The sequence below is a fragment of the Saimiri boliviensis genome, chromosome 7, assembly GCF_048565385.1.
Source record: "Saimiri boliviensis isolate mSaiBol1 chromosome 7, mSaiBol1.pri, whole genome shotgun sequence".
Classification (NCBI taxonomy): Eukaryota; Metazoa; Chordata; class Mammalia; order Primates; family Cebidae; genus Saimiri; species Saimiri boliviensis.
The window spans coordinates 3861903-3877119 of NC_133455.1; the positions used below are offsets into that span (position 1 = coordinate 3861903).

General features: G+C 44.7%; 1 protein-coding gene across 1 annotated transcript in view; it reads left to right on the forward strand.

Annotated features, from left to right (window-relative positions):
- The window catches only part of TMEM132D (transmembrane protein 132D), an 825236-nt gene that overhangs the window by 687230 nt on the left and 122789 nt on the right, over window positions 1-15217 (forward strand). The window contains exon 5 of the mRNA XM_003937096.4: window positions 9134-9277. Coding sequence (XP_003937145.1) covers window positions 9134-9277 — 144 coding nt within the window. The remainder of the gene's footprint in view (window positions 1-9133; window positions 9278-15217) is intronic.

The following is a 15217-nucleotide window of genomic DNA, read 5'->3' on the forward strand; positions in this document are numbered from 1 at the left end:
TTATGGAACGTGACCTGTGATGTTCACACGAGGATAAAATCGCCTAACGATGCATTTCTCAGAATGTATACCCATCCTTAGCGACCCGTCACGGTTCACTGTAAGCAAAACAAACTCATTCTTGTTACCTAAGGTTTTAAAAAAGGAACGTATTGCAAGAATATGGGCTCTCTCAGGGGAAGAATTAAAAAGCTGGACAAAAAAAGCCCTCAGAAAAGGCAGAAACTGGGACAGTGCTAGAGATAGACCAAGGTAAATGGCATAGACTTTTCAGGTGCCACAAATGAGACAAATGAAATCCAAGTATTCTTGGCCTGTCCTTACTCCCGCTGAGTGAAAGTCAAGTCCCAGGGAGAGAAGCTGCCGGGCGTAGCTTCGGAGACGCCTGCCTACTTTTGGCCGCGGAGAGAGTTACTGTGTCCCACCGAGCGTCATGCAAAAGAGAAGTGACAGTTTCCCAAAGGAAAATGGGTGTCCTGTTTTACCAAAGGAGGTAGAAAAGGGAAAAAACTATTTCTAGTGACTCATTGTTTTTTCTAGAAAATGTTATACCACACTGCCATGTGTGTACCTATGCAACAATCTTGCATGTCCTTCACATGTACCCCAAAACCTAAAATGCAATTAAAAAAAAAAGAAAAGAAAAGTCTCAATATGTAACTCAAATCCTGTTTGTTTGAAGCTTGTGCTTCCTGTCTCATGTCTTCATTAACAACCCCTGTAACAAATGCTGCCTGTTTGCAATCTTCTAAAGAAAGTGAAGCTTCATGGCCAGTTAGCTTTCATATCCATTTCTTAACAATGCCCCTTTCTCACATGTGCTTCACTCAGAGGTGGGGGACTGGAGCACACTGCTTGGAGGCCGAGGCATCAGGCTGTGGGCCGTTCCTGTTGGATAAGCCTCCACCGTCCTCTGGTGCCGTCCCCAAGCCAGTCTTCCTCAGGGCAGGGAAGGCTGGAGGTTCCGCGGGCACTGCATTTCATTTGCGCTGTGGAGGGCTGGCCCCTCTCACCTCCTCCAGTGGGGTGCTCAGAGGTCACCACTGTGACGCTTTCGTTCAGGAAGGAAGCAGCTGATGCAGCTCACATCACACTTTTTTTATTTCTTCCAACCGTATTCATCTATGTTAACATATATGGCATGATGTTAGAAGTGTGTACTAAACTGGCAAGTGAGCTCCAAAGAGGCTGTAGTGACGTTAGGGACAAAAAAGAAAAACAACCAGTAAAATGTTTTTTCTCATTACAAAAAAAAAATAATAAGAAGAAGTCAATTTAACGTATTCATGTTGGCTTAAGACTGATGAGAAATCATGGCGGGGTCAGTTAAGGCTGCATCGGTTAAGATGGTGATTATCTGTGAGTAACGGAACTTGGACATCAATGGTTAGAATGAGCAAGCGCTGAATTCCGTCTGCAAACGTGCTCAGAGGTAGACACCCAGGGCGAGTATGGCCGTGCGTCCAGCATCCAGGAGCTCCCTTTTTGTGTGATCACCATATTCGCTTCCTAGAGCTGCTGTACAGACGTGACGAGGTAACAACGTGGAGGCTGAAAACAAGAGAAGCTCCCTCCGCCACTGTTCTGGAGGCTGCAAGTCTCAATCAGGGTGTGACCAGGGCCATGCTCGCTCTGGAGGTTCTAGGGAAGCACCCTTCCCGCCTCTTCCAGCTTCTGTGTGTTGAGGCCATTCCTGATATTCCTCAGCTTAGGGATGGATCATCCCAATCTCTGGCCCTGTCTTCCTGTGCTGTCCACCCTGTGTCTGTCTGTGTTTTCTCTTCTTGGAAGGACACCCACAGTCCCACCTTAACCCGTTAGGACCGCATCTTAACTCCTCACATCTGTAGAGACACTGCTTCCAAATATGCTCATATTCTGGGTCTCCAGGGAGACATGAACTTTGTACTCAACCCACCATGGTCATCATTCATCTCTGCTTATTTATCAGACATTTTGGAGGGCATTTACTGGTTACCAGGTGCTGTTCTAAACACTCCACAAATATTAACGCACCAAATCTAGGGCAAACTCAAGAGGTACACACCATCATTATCCTTATTTTATAGCTGAGGAGAATCAGGCACAAAGAGGGAAGTAATTTGCTCGGAGCCACACAGCTAGTAATGTCACAGCCAGGATTCAAATGCAGGCAGTCTGACATAGTGCTGTGTTAGTTCAGCCTTTGTGAAAGGTTAGTTCAACCTTTGTGCAAGACAGTGTGGCAATTCCTCAAAGAGCTAAAAACAAATACATTTGACCCAGTAATCCCATTACTGGATATATACCCAAAGGAATATAAATCATTCTACTGTAAAGACACAAGCATGAGAATGCTCATTACAGCACTATTTACCAGAGCAAAGACATGAAATCAACCTAGATGTCTATCAGTGGTAGACACATAGAGCAAATGTGATACATATACACCATGGAATACTATACAGTCATGAAAAAGAATGAGGTCACATCCTTTGCAGGGACATGGTTGGAGCTAGAGGAAGTAAGTCTGATATTTGGCTATGTCCCCACCCAAATCTCATCTTGAATTGTAGCTCCCATAATTCCCACGTGTTGTGGGAGGGACCTGGTGAGAGACAACTGAATCACGATTTGGGGCAATTTCCACCATACTGTTCTTGTCGTGGTGAATAAGACTTAGGAGACCCGATGGTTTTCTAAGGGGGTTCCCCCTTTCACTTGGCTCTCATTCTCTCTGCCTGACGCCATGTAGGACACGCCTTTGTTCTTCCCTTACCTTCTGCCAGGATTTTGAGGCCTCCCCAGCCACCTGGAGCTGAGTCAGTTAAACCTCTTCAGTCTTGGTCGTATCCTTTTTTTATCAGCAGCGTGAAAACAGACTAATGTACAGTCCAACGAGAGATTCCCTGTATGTAACTATTAATACTTCACTACACTGAAGCCACGTGGCTTTTAACCCCATACCCCTGCCTTTGAGTCACAAGACGCAGTTTAACTCCAGCATTATCTCTGCCTAGTGAGCAAAAAGAAAGGAAAAGTGAAAGACAACGTTCAGCATCTGCTTTGTTCTCGTTATTTTTTAAATTTTGGTTTGATTTTATTTAACTTTTAAGGAGTACGTGTGCAGGTTTGTTACATAGGGAAATGTGCTGTGGAGGTCTGTTGTACCGATTATTTCATCACCCAGGTGTTAAGCCTGCTACCCATTGGTTGTTTTTCCTCACATTCTCCCTCCTGCCACCCTCCACTCTCTCATAGGCCCCAGGGTGTGTTGTTTCTCCCTCTGTGGCCCTGTGTTCTCATCATTTAGCTCCCAGTTATAAGTGAGAACATGGATGTTGTTTTCTGTTCCTGTGTGAGTTTGCTAAGGATAATGGCCTCTAACTGCAGCCATGTCCCTGCAAAGGACATGAGCTCATTCTTTTTTATAGCTGTATAGTATTCCATGGTGTATATGTATCACATTTTCTCTATCCAGTCTACCATTGATGGACATCTAGGTTGACTTCATTTCTTTGCTACTGTGAATAGTGCTGCAATGAGCATTCACATGCATGTGTCTTTATAATAGAATGATTTATATTCCTTTGGGTATATACTCAGTAATGGGATTGCTGGGCAAATGTATTTCCAGCTGTTTCCAGCTCTTTGAGGAACCACCACACTGTCTTCCACAACGGTTGAACTAATGTACACTAGCACCAACAGCGTATAAGTGCTGCTGCTTTACTCCACGGCCTCACCAGTACCTGTGCTTCTCAAATGTTTTTAATAATAGCTGTTCTGACTGGTACGAGATGATCTCATTGTGGTTTTGATTTGCATTTGCCTAGTGATCAGTGATGCTGAGGCTTTTTATGTGATTATTGGCTGCATGTCTGTCTTCTTTTGAGTTTTTTTTTTTTTTTCACAGAATTTTCTGGAAGCCTCACTAAATAACTTTTTTTTATATTTTCTGGGCCAGAAATGTGTCACAGGTTAAGGGAAGCCAAAAACGACAGTCATTTTATCTAGGCATGTTACAGCCACAAACGAAATTGGGGTTTTGTTAGGAAGAAAGGAAGGATAGACATTGAATGGGCAGCAAACTGTCTAACACGAAGATCAATATTTTTTTTGGAGATGGGGGTTTTGCTCCTGGTGCCCAGGCTGGAGTACAGTGGCGCGATCTCAACTCACTGCAACTTCTGCTTCCCAGGTTCAAGTAATTCTCCTGCCTCAACCTCCCAGGTAGCTGGGATTACAGTGCCTGCCACCATGCCTGGCTAATTCTTTTTTTGTATTTTTAGTAGAGATGAGGTTTTGCCATGTTGGCCAGGCTGGTCTCTAACTCCTGACCTTGTGATCCACCCGCCTCGGCCTCCCAAAGTGCCGGGATTACAGGTGTGAGCCCCCGGGCCCAGCCGAGATCAGTCTCTTCAGGTGTTTAAAAACTTCCCCTGTACAATGTTTTTCTCTATCTGTTACTTTCCTAGTCTCTGTTTTAAAATTAATTTTCAAAGGTGAATATGAATAAATGCCTATGCTGATACTTGAAGCAGAAAATCAGGATACCAGAAACATGAGGAAATTTAAAAAAAAAAATCAAAACAACGAAACACTCTAATTCTAGTTCCAATCCGTCAGCCGCACCGCATGACAGGTTACCTCACAGTAGTGTTGTAGCAGACCCGGTCAGGGCCCTACACATTTCCCTTGAACCCTGGCACAGCAGTGCGCTCCAGACCAGGTCCAAATGCCACCCTCCATCGGGAGCTTCCTTCGAAACAGTAGAAGTCTGTTTGCCTGTACGTGCAGTGGGCTGGAAGGGCTAAGCCGTGGTCTGTTTAGGAGCAGCATTCAGGATTTGGTGTATAAATACCCCAGCTCCCTCAGCCTTCCATGGAATTATTCTGAGGTGCATATTCTAGAGAATTTCCCTTCAGGGAAATGCATCATAATATATTTCAGTCTATTGAAATACACACACATTTACACACTGCTACGGTTGGAATGTTTGTTCCCCCAAACCTCATGCTGAAATGTGATCCCCAGTGTTGGAGGTGGGGCCATGGGAGGTGTTTGGGTCATGGGAGTGGATCCCTCATGAGTAGGGAAAGTCCCTCTCTGGCTGGCAGTGGAGTTCTCCGTGTCGTTAGGGGCTGGCACCTCCCTGCCCTTCTTCCCTTCTTCCTCTACTGTTAGGTGATCTCTGCACATGCCCGTTTCCTTCACCTTCCTCCACAAGGCTTTCTCCAGATGCCAAGTCTTCCAACCAGCAGAATCATGAACCAAACAAACCTCTTTTTCTTGTAAATTACCCAGCCTTTCTAGTTTTTTTTTTTAATTGTTATTTTGAGAAAAGGCCTCTCTCTGTTGCCCAGGCTGTAGCGCAGTGGCACAATCATGACTCACTGCAGCCTCTACCTCGTTGGACTCAGGCAATTCCCCCACCGCACCTCCAGCGCCATTCAAGTAGCTGGGACTATAGGCAGGTACCACCACACCTGGCTAATTTTTTTTTCTCTTTGTTTATAGAGATAGGGTCTCACGTATTGCCCAGGCTAGTCTCAGACTCCTGGGTTCAAGTGATCCACCTGCCCTAGCCTCCCAAAGGGCTAGGATTGCAGGTGTGAGCCACTGCACCCAGCCTGGTATCTCTCAATAGAAATACAAATGAACTAAGACGCACACCAAATATACAATGTATTTCACGATCCACATCAGCCCCTGTGGATCAGCTCCAGGTGCCCACTGTGATACCTGCTTTAATCTACACCACTTGATAGTGGCCTCCTTTTCTCTGTCTCGCTTGCACACTCTCCTCTGGAAGTTTCCTGAATTTCCCAGATAAATTGCCCTTGAATCTTTGTCCCAGGATCTATTTCCAGGTTAGTTCAAACTAAGACATGGATCATCATTTCTCCAGCAAAAACAGGGATAGTTCCTGCTTCCCTATAATGATGACAGTGAGTCCGACCCCGGGAAAAATATCTGAAACCTCACTTTAGTGGTTATTCCTTTCTCAGTACCACGTCCAGACTGTTCTCTGCTAGTCTGCCTTCTCCTAGACTCTGGGAGCCTACAGTTCTGTAACGCTTCGTCAGAGAGCCTTACTGGCACACCCGCACAATGCCCAAGTGGCAGAATGGGTGTGTGGAGTGATCATTAGGATATGATTGGCTGATGGGAAGGAGATACGTTTTCTAAAGAGAGTCTGTGCCTTTACTTCCTGGGCTCTGAGGCTCTGTGTTAAGGTGAACACACAGCAAGAAGGCGGCTGAGCTTTCAAGCGTTTCTGGGGTCCAAAAAGCAGAGCAGTTATAGGTCATGTCTCAAGCAAAGCAAGGCTCTGCAGGTACTTCTGCCACCGAACAAGGGTCTCCTTTACCCTCCTCTGGTCCAAAGACTTTCGTGAGTCATCCACGTACCATTCAGCTCCTGGAAAGAAGCAAAGCTGTGCAAAAGAGGAAACTCTTGACGTCAAAGAACTTGAAATACACAAAGGAGGCAGGGAAATACTAAGCATGAAGGCTCAGTCACTCAGCCCCACTGAGATCTTGGTGGGCAGAAAGACGTAGGCTATTTAGAGAAGCAGGCAACACCCCAGATGTCCGGGCTTCCAGCCGCCCATCGGTCATTCCCGGCATCATTTCTCATTCCTCACTAACCTGAATGTGCAAAAACATAAAAGGCCTTTTGATTTGTATCATTGGAGTAGAGACGCCCTTCCCTATGTACCACGAATGTGGGGAGCTGTCAAGACTGATGTCGGATGTGGCCACGCCGCTCCCCTGTCTGTCTCCCTGCTTTGTGATGAGCCAGTTTCAGGCAGCAAGTTACACAGCATTGTTCCACTTTTTTCCAGGTTACCACTTGTTCCTTTTGATCCTCACCCTTTAGAGTAGAAAAAGTACTAGGTTGGTACAAAAGTAATTGTGATTTTTGCCATTAAAACTAATTTTTCCTGCCTAGAGGCAGCAGGAAATAGCATCGTATGCTGATTTTGCCCCTTCATTTTTGTGCTATGTTTTTATTCGAAATAAAATAAAATCAGGCTAGGAACCCATAGGGGAGAAAAAGCTCAAAGAGTATGGATAATGGGACCTTTGAAGGCCTGTGCCTATTCCAACTGTTTAAAGCATGGTCTCAAATTCAGGAGCATTCCAAATTGGAGTCTTGTCATTTAGAATTGAAGTCATGAACAATATATGTATTTCTACATCCAAAGCCTAACCCCAATGAGCTGGTTATACAAAAATCTCATACCATAAAGAAATGATAAGATTTTATCTAAGAAATAGTTAACATAAAGGAAATAGTTATATAATCTTAAGATGAACTTCTGTTCCTTCTGCTTGCATACTACTAACAGGCATTTTACGTTTCACATGAAAATCAAAGTAACAAGAATCTTTGCAAGCCCATCTCTCAAAATGATACAGATACAGCCCCACTGAGCTCACAGTCTCAGAAGGAAGATAAATCAATTGAATAACTATGAGTGAAAGTAAAATGACAATTGCGTTAGATGCACCTTAACCAGCACCCACCCAGACCTTTTGGTGCTATTCTGTCAAAGAAAAGACAGACACGTTCAGAGTTAACAGAGGAAATGCAATGTGGCGTGTTGATAAAACACCCCTTAGAGACACCAGTGGCATGTGATGAGCTGAAACCGAGCAAAGAACGTCGCGAGCTAGGTTTTGGAAGTTGTATTATACTGAGATGTGGAGTTATACCCGGACTTCTACATTTTTGTAATACAAAATGCAACCTGCAGAGAAGAATGAGATTCACTTACTGGGTCTTAAGGCTCAGTTTTCTCTACCTGAAAAATGGGCTCCTATGATTTCTCAGGCCCGCACCAATTCAAAAGTCACAGGAATTCTAGAACAATAACTGAGGCTGAGGATGGGTGCATTGGAGAGAGAGACGCAGGTTATCGTGAGATCTAGAGATGCTTGATGTCTGGGAAACACTCCCGAGACATAGATGTGCCTGCAGAAAAAGGGATTCACACACAGAGTGTGAGGGGTGGGGGAGCAAGAAGATGAGGCTGTGAATCCCAGTCCTTTCCCTGTTGAGTCCTATTTATGCACTCAACAAATATGAACACTATTCGTGTAGCTAAGCTCTGTGCTAGGTGCTGGTGAGCAGAAAGCAGAGCCCCATGGAGCTTAGAGTCTGGAAGAGGATTAAATAACTGTAGGGAAAAGTGAAATAGCCACTGTTAGGTGCTACCAAGGGGAAAGGTTCAGGACCTTCTTAATTCTGAAAGCTAATACTTGCAGCAAGCCGGGGGACATCCCTAAAGACACACGTCTTGAGCTGCTCTCTGAACGAAGGGTTTACAGCAGCACGTGTGTTTGGGTGAGTGCGGCTGTGTCTTGTGCATCGTGGGTCATAAAACTGGGGGGGTGGGAGTCCCGCTGGAGCCACAGTAACATTCCAGACACATCTAGAGGCCAGGACCCAATATAAGCCTGGAAAAGTGAAACAGAGTGAAAGAAAGCCAGAGCAAGAGCGCACAGAGAGGGAGGGCTGTCTCCCTGCCTCTGTCTCTGTCATGTACCACACACTGGAGGTGCTGCTCATCCAAGCTCCTTTCACAACATCAGGCCCCTCTGGCCACCCATCGGCTGCTTAAGCTACAGTCATTGTGTCCATGTTTCAAGCTATTTGAGTTGGCTGAAGCATGGACTTGGGAGCTGGACTTCCTGGGTTCAAATCCTGCCTTCCTTCACTTCTAGCTGTGTGACCCTGGGCAAGTGACCAAACCTCTCTGTGCCATCTGTAAAATGGGAAGAAGAAGAACGCTTTTCTTATCAGGATGCTATGAGGATTGATGAACCGCTATTTGTAAAGCACTTACAGGGGCGCCTCACACATAAGTGTTTGCCAAACACAATACTAGAAATAAATTTTCTCTGCCACTTCTATGTCTTCTACCCGTTCCCCACCATAGTTTCCCTGCAGAAATCTGGGTGAGGACAGAATATTACCCCTTGGCTGCCGTGGTCACCCAGCTGCTGCCGCCCGCCAGAATTTGTGAGCCTGCGGAAGAGGCCAATGCTGTTTGCAGGGAGGCCGAGGGAAGGCGGGCAGCATATGCCCGGGGCTGGGCTGTCTCAGGACGGGATGTGATGGAAGGGTGTGTTTCGTCTTCCAGGAGGCGGAGATCCTGAACACAGCCATCCTCACGGGGAAGACGGTGGCCGTCCCGGTGAAGGTGGTCTCCGTGGAAGAGGACGGCACAGTGACAGAGCTGCTGGAGTCTGTGGAGTGTAGATCGTCTGATGAAGACGTGATTAAGGCAAGTTGACACCTCCCCGCTGTCATGTCAGCTTCTGTGCTCCTGGACCGGCTGGGACCTCCGGGTCCCCCAGGCCCCCTCCCATCCCATTCTGGTTATCCTGCCACTTCAATCAGGAGATTCTCCCTGACACACGTATTGGAAGAAAAAACTGCTCTGGCTGATGACTCTGAGTCCGGGAGGCTGTCCCTTGACACTGCGTTTGCTGAATGCCCTTGGCTTCTTCCCAGATCGCCAGGGAGATTGCGATGGGAGGCAGGGACCAGTTTACCCTCCCCCTGCCCCAGGCCGGAGACGGGAGGGAAGGGGGCCCCAGAGCCTAGATGGAGGGGTGTGCAGCCAGGCGCGGGGATGATTCTGTAACATGCAGCATTCGTCTAAAATCAGTGGTGATATAAGGTATATAACTACCCCCAGCTTTGATTTACAATACTGACCAAGGGGGAAAGAGGAAATCATTCTCCATTCCCCTGCCCAGCCCACAAAACTCCACGTGAGCTAGGGATGCGGATGAACAGTGTTCACTGCTCCTTCCTTTTTCTTGGCCTCTTCTTTCTCTTCTTAAATTAAATGCAACAGGAACTGGTGTAACACGCTGCTCTGAAGCAAACCTCCAGGGAGCATTTGTGCCCATTTAAAATGCAGTCAGCAAACGCAGATCAAATCCCCACTACGTGCTAGGTACTGTTCAAGACACTAGGACCACACAAATGAGACAGACAATCTCCGTCCTTAAGGGTTTCAGAGAGAAGAAGGCAGAGACGTCATAAAGCAAGAGGGCAGTGGAACACATGACATCACACTGCACTCCTGCTGCTCATTCCAGAATCTTCTTTACATCAGCACAGGGCGACTCCCTTGACTGACTCCAGCCAATACCTAGGCTCATCTTACATTTCTCTCCTCTCTGCACATCCAAGCCTTCAGCAAATCCTGTTGGCAGTGCCTTCCAAGGATAGCCAGGATCCAGCCCTCCGCCACGGGTCCTGCCGCCACCTCCGTCCCAGACACAACCACCTCAATCAAAGCATTGACCAGCTCACTGGTGTCCAAGGGCCCATCCTTGCCTCCTCTCCCATAACCCATCTTTGGTGCGACAGCCAGGGTGGTCACAGGTGATCTGACCGTATCACCCCTCTGCTCAGCCCGTCTCCCTTCTCCCACATGATGACCTCCAGGCTGCTGAGTAGACACGACATGCAGTTTGATAGAAGAAATAAGACCTCACGTTAGATAGACCATTTGGGTGACTGCTGTTTACAATAATCTATTACATATTTCAAAATAGCTAGAGAATAATACAAATGTTCCTAACATGAAGAAACCACAAATATCTTAGGTGAAGGCTATTTCAATTACACTGATTTGATCTTTACAAATTTTATGAATGTCTTTAATGACCACATAGACCTCAAAATGTGTACATTTACAATGAATCAATTTTCTTTATAAAAAAAAATTCACTGGCTTCCCCTCCTCAAAGGAAAAGGCAAAATGTTTACAGAGACAGAATCAAATCTTTGCAGCCACACCTGCTGTAATGCCGGCCTTAGGCGAGGCGCAGCCTCCCTGGCCCCTTCCACTCCGGCCACACTGGAGTCCTGGCTGCTCCTCTAACAGGACAGACAGCCCCTCCCCTCCCTCTGCCTTTAACTCTCTTTTCCCAGAGGCATGCACTGCTCCCTCACCTCCTCTTTTCACCAAGGCCTTTCCTGAGCAGCGTCAGTAAAATCTTCGCTCACACACACCCACTGCACTGCCTTCCCCATCCCTGTCTAGCTTCTATTCAACTATCTGCGTATATGTCATACATAGCATGTGTTTATGTATGCACAGATACGCTATGTATTTTTATTTATTATATTCCCCCTCTGGCTGTCCTCACTGGAAACTAAGCTCTATCAGGGCAGAGCTGTTTGGGTCCACTCTGTTCATCACTTACAACATTAGGGTTTTTTTTTTTTTTTTTGGCTTTTTGTGTGTTTTTAACTTTTATTTCGGGTTTGGGAGTAGATGTACAGGTTTGTTAAATATTAATCGGTCGCCTGCGTGTCACAGGGCTTTAGTGTACAGATAATTTCATCACCCAGGTAGTAAGCACAGTACTCAAGAGGTATTTTTTTCTGACGCTCTTCCCCCTCCTGCCCTCCACCTCCCACAGGCCCCAGTGTGTGTGGGCCCCCTCCTAGCACCCATGGGTTCTCCTGGTTGATCCCCGCTTATAAGCGGGAACATGCAGTATTTGGTTTTCTGTTCCTGTGTTAGGATAATGGCCTCCAGCTCCCTCCATGTCCCTGCAAAGGGCATGATCTCATTACCTTTTATGGCTACATAGTGTTCCATGGTATAGATGTACCACATTTTCTGTATCCAGGCCACCATTGACAGGCATCTAGGTTAATTTCATGTCTTTGCTATTGTGAATCGTGCAGCGATGAACATTTGCATGCATGCATCTTTATGATAGAATGAATTACATTCATTTGGGTATATACCCAACAATAGGATTGCTAGGTTGAATGGTAGTTCTGTTTTTAGCGCTTCGAGGAATCACCAAACTGCTTTCCACAGTGGCTCAGCTAATTTGCAGTCTTCCCATCAGCACTGTATAAGCTTTCCCTTTTCTCCACAACCTTGTCAGCATCTGTTATGTTTTAACTCTTTAATAATAGGCCATCTGACTGGTGTGAGATGCTGTCTCCCTGTGGTTTTGATTTACATTTCTCTAATGATTAGTGATGTTAAGCATTTTCTTCTATGCTTGTTGGCCACATATATGTCTTCTTTAAAAAAAAATAATAATGCCCTTCTCATTTTTTTTCTGTTCATGTCCCTTGCACACATTTTAGCGTGCAAGTTTTTGCTTATAAAATTGTTTATATTCCTTACACGTGTGAGATATTAGACCTTCGTCAGATGCATAGTTTGCAAATATTTTTTTTTCCATTCTGTAGGTTGTCTGTTTACTCTGTTGGGTTTCTGTTGCTCTGCAGAAGTTCTTAACTTTAATTATATCCTGTTTGTCAATTTTTGTTTTTGTTGCAATTGCTTTTGGCATTTTTGTCATGAAATATTTGCCAAGTTCTGTGTCCAGAATGTTTATCTTCCAGGATTTTTATGGTTTGGGGTTTTACTTTTAAGTATTTAATCCATCTTGAGTTAATTTTGTATGTGATGTAAGGAAGAGGTAAGTAATTCAGAAGTAGGTTAACTTCCACGTAGTTTTATGATTTTGAGTGATTTTCTTTGTATTTATTTCTATTTTTATTGTACTGTGGTCTGAGATTCTGGTTGGTATGGTTTCCATTTTTTTTTTAATTTGCTAAAGATATGTCCAATTGCATGGTTCATTTTGGAGTATGTGGGGATGAATGTATATTCTATTGTTTAGGGGTGGAGGATTTTGTAGATGTCTATCAGGTTCATTTGGTGAAGTGTGGAGTTCAGGACCCGAATATCTGTGTTAATTTTTTGCTTCAATGATTTGTCTAATACTGTCAGTGGGGTGTTGAAATCTCCGACCATTACTGCATGGGAATCTAAGTCTCTACCTAGGTCTCTAAGAACTTGCTTTATGAATTTGGATGCTCCTGTGTTGGATGGATGCATATTTAGGATAATTATTGAATTGAATTGAATCCTGTGCTATATACTGCCCTTCTCTCTCTCCTCTTTCTTTTTTTATCTTTGTTGGTTTGTTTGTTTCTTTCTGAAATCAGGATTGTAACTCTTGCTTTTTTTCTGTTTTCTATGTCTTTGGTAGATTTTTCCCCATCCCTTTATTTTGAGCCAGTGGATGTCACTATATGTGAGACAGGCCACCTAAAGACAGCATACTATTAAGTCTTGTTTCTTTATCCAGCTGGCCACTCTGTGCCTTTAAATTGGGGCATTTAGCCCATTTATATTCAAAGTTAGATTTGATAGGTGCAGATTTGATCCTGTCCTCGTGTTGATAGCCAGTTATCACATAAACATGTTGTGTTGTTGCTTTATAATGTCACTCTTCTGTATATTTAAGTATCATTTCAGATTGGCTGGTCATGGTCTTTCCATATTTAGTGCTCTTTTCAAGACCTCTTGTCAGGCAGGTCTGGTGTTAAATTCTCTCAGCACTTGCTTCTCTGAAAAAGGGACTTATTTCTCCTTCACTTATGAAGCTTAGTTTGGATATAAAATTTTTCATTGGAATTTTTTTCTTTATGAATGTTGAGTATAAGACTCCAGTCTCTTCTGGTTTATAGGGTTTCTGCTGAATGTCCACTATTAGCCTGATGGGGTTTACCTTGTAGGTGACCTTCCCCTTCTCTCTGGCTGCCCTTAACATTCTTGCTTTCATTTTGACCTTGGAGAATCTGATGATTTTGTCTTGGGGATGTTTTTCTTGTGTAATATCTCACAGGGGTGCTCTGCATTTCCTGTATTTGAATGTTGGCCTCTCTAGCAAAGTTGGGGAAGTTTTCATGGGCAACATCCTGAAATATGTTTTCCAAGTTGCTTACTTTCTCTCTGTCTCTTTCAGGGATACCAGTGAGTTGTGGATTTGGTCCCTTTACATAATCCCATGTTTTTGAGAGGCTTTGTTTGTTTTTCATTTTCTTCCTTTATTTTGGTTTGACTGAATTATTTCAGATGGTCAGCCCTAAAGCTCTGAGATTTTCTCAGCTAGTTCTATTCTGCTGTTAATACTTTCAATTGCATTATTTAATTCTTGTAGTGTTTTTCAGCTCTTCAGATTAGCTTGCTTCTTTTTTTTATAATGGCTCCTTTTTCCCTATATCATTGTATTATGATTAATTTCCTTAGATTGGGTTTTGATGTTCTCTTGAATCTCAGTGACCTTTGTTTCTATCCATTTTCTGAATTCTATTTATATCATTTCAACCATTTCAGCCTAATTAGGAACCCTTGCTGGGGACCTAGTGCAGTCATTTAGAAGAAAGAAGGCAACTCTAGCTTTTTGAGTTGCCAGAGATTTTGTGTTTATTCTTTCTCATTTGTGTGTGCTGATGTTCCTTCAGTCTTTGAAGTTGATCCTTTGGATTAGTTTTTTGTGTTTTTTATTTGTTTGTTTGTTTTGCTTTTTACTTCATTGATGTTCTAGGGGGTTTGATCATGGTGTAAAGTTGGTTTAGTTGACTGGCTTCAATTCTAGTCTCTTCCTGGGTCTCTGAAGAGCCCCCTCTGATTACTGTTTTCATGCCTGTATTTCTTTTACTCAGTATTCTGGTCCAGGAGGCTCCCCTCAGGCAGGAGCTGCAATTGCCAGACAAGCTGTATACTTGCCAGGTTGGTCCCAATCTGCTGTCTATGTGCTTCCTGGGGAAGTATGGTGTTGTGTCTGTCCACAGAGATCAGGCAGAAACAGGACTGCTGTGCTGGAAGCTCTCTGGGTGTGACACATCTGGCTATGGGAGGCCGGAGAGGGTGGAGTTTCCTGCCCTGCCATCCAGATGTTTCCAAAGCAACAGGAGGCTGTGCCCCTTGGCAAATTTAGGCAGAAGTAGGACCACTGAGCCAGAAGTTCTAGCAGGAATGGCTTGCCTGGCTACCAGTGGCGAGGGTGGGTAACAATGCCTGCCCTGACTCCAAATGCTTCCTGGGACCACAGGAGGCTGCACCACTGGCCAAATTCCCACAGAAGCAAGGCCACTGGACCAGAAGCTTTAGCAAGCATTGACCTCCTGACTCTCAGTCAACACTAGTGTTGAAAGAAAAACCTTAAACAAATTAAATTTAACAGAGATTAGTTGAGCAAATAATAATTCACGAATTAGGGAACCCCCAGAATCTGAACAGGTTCAGAGCGACTCCGGGGCTGCCATGTGGTCAGATAACATTTATAGACAGAAAAAGGAAGGGGGACCACCGAAAACAGAGTGAGGAGCAAAAGCAGCCAGACTGGTTACAGCTCAGCATTTGCTGTTTGAACATGGTTGG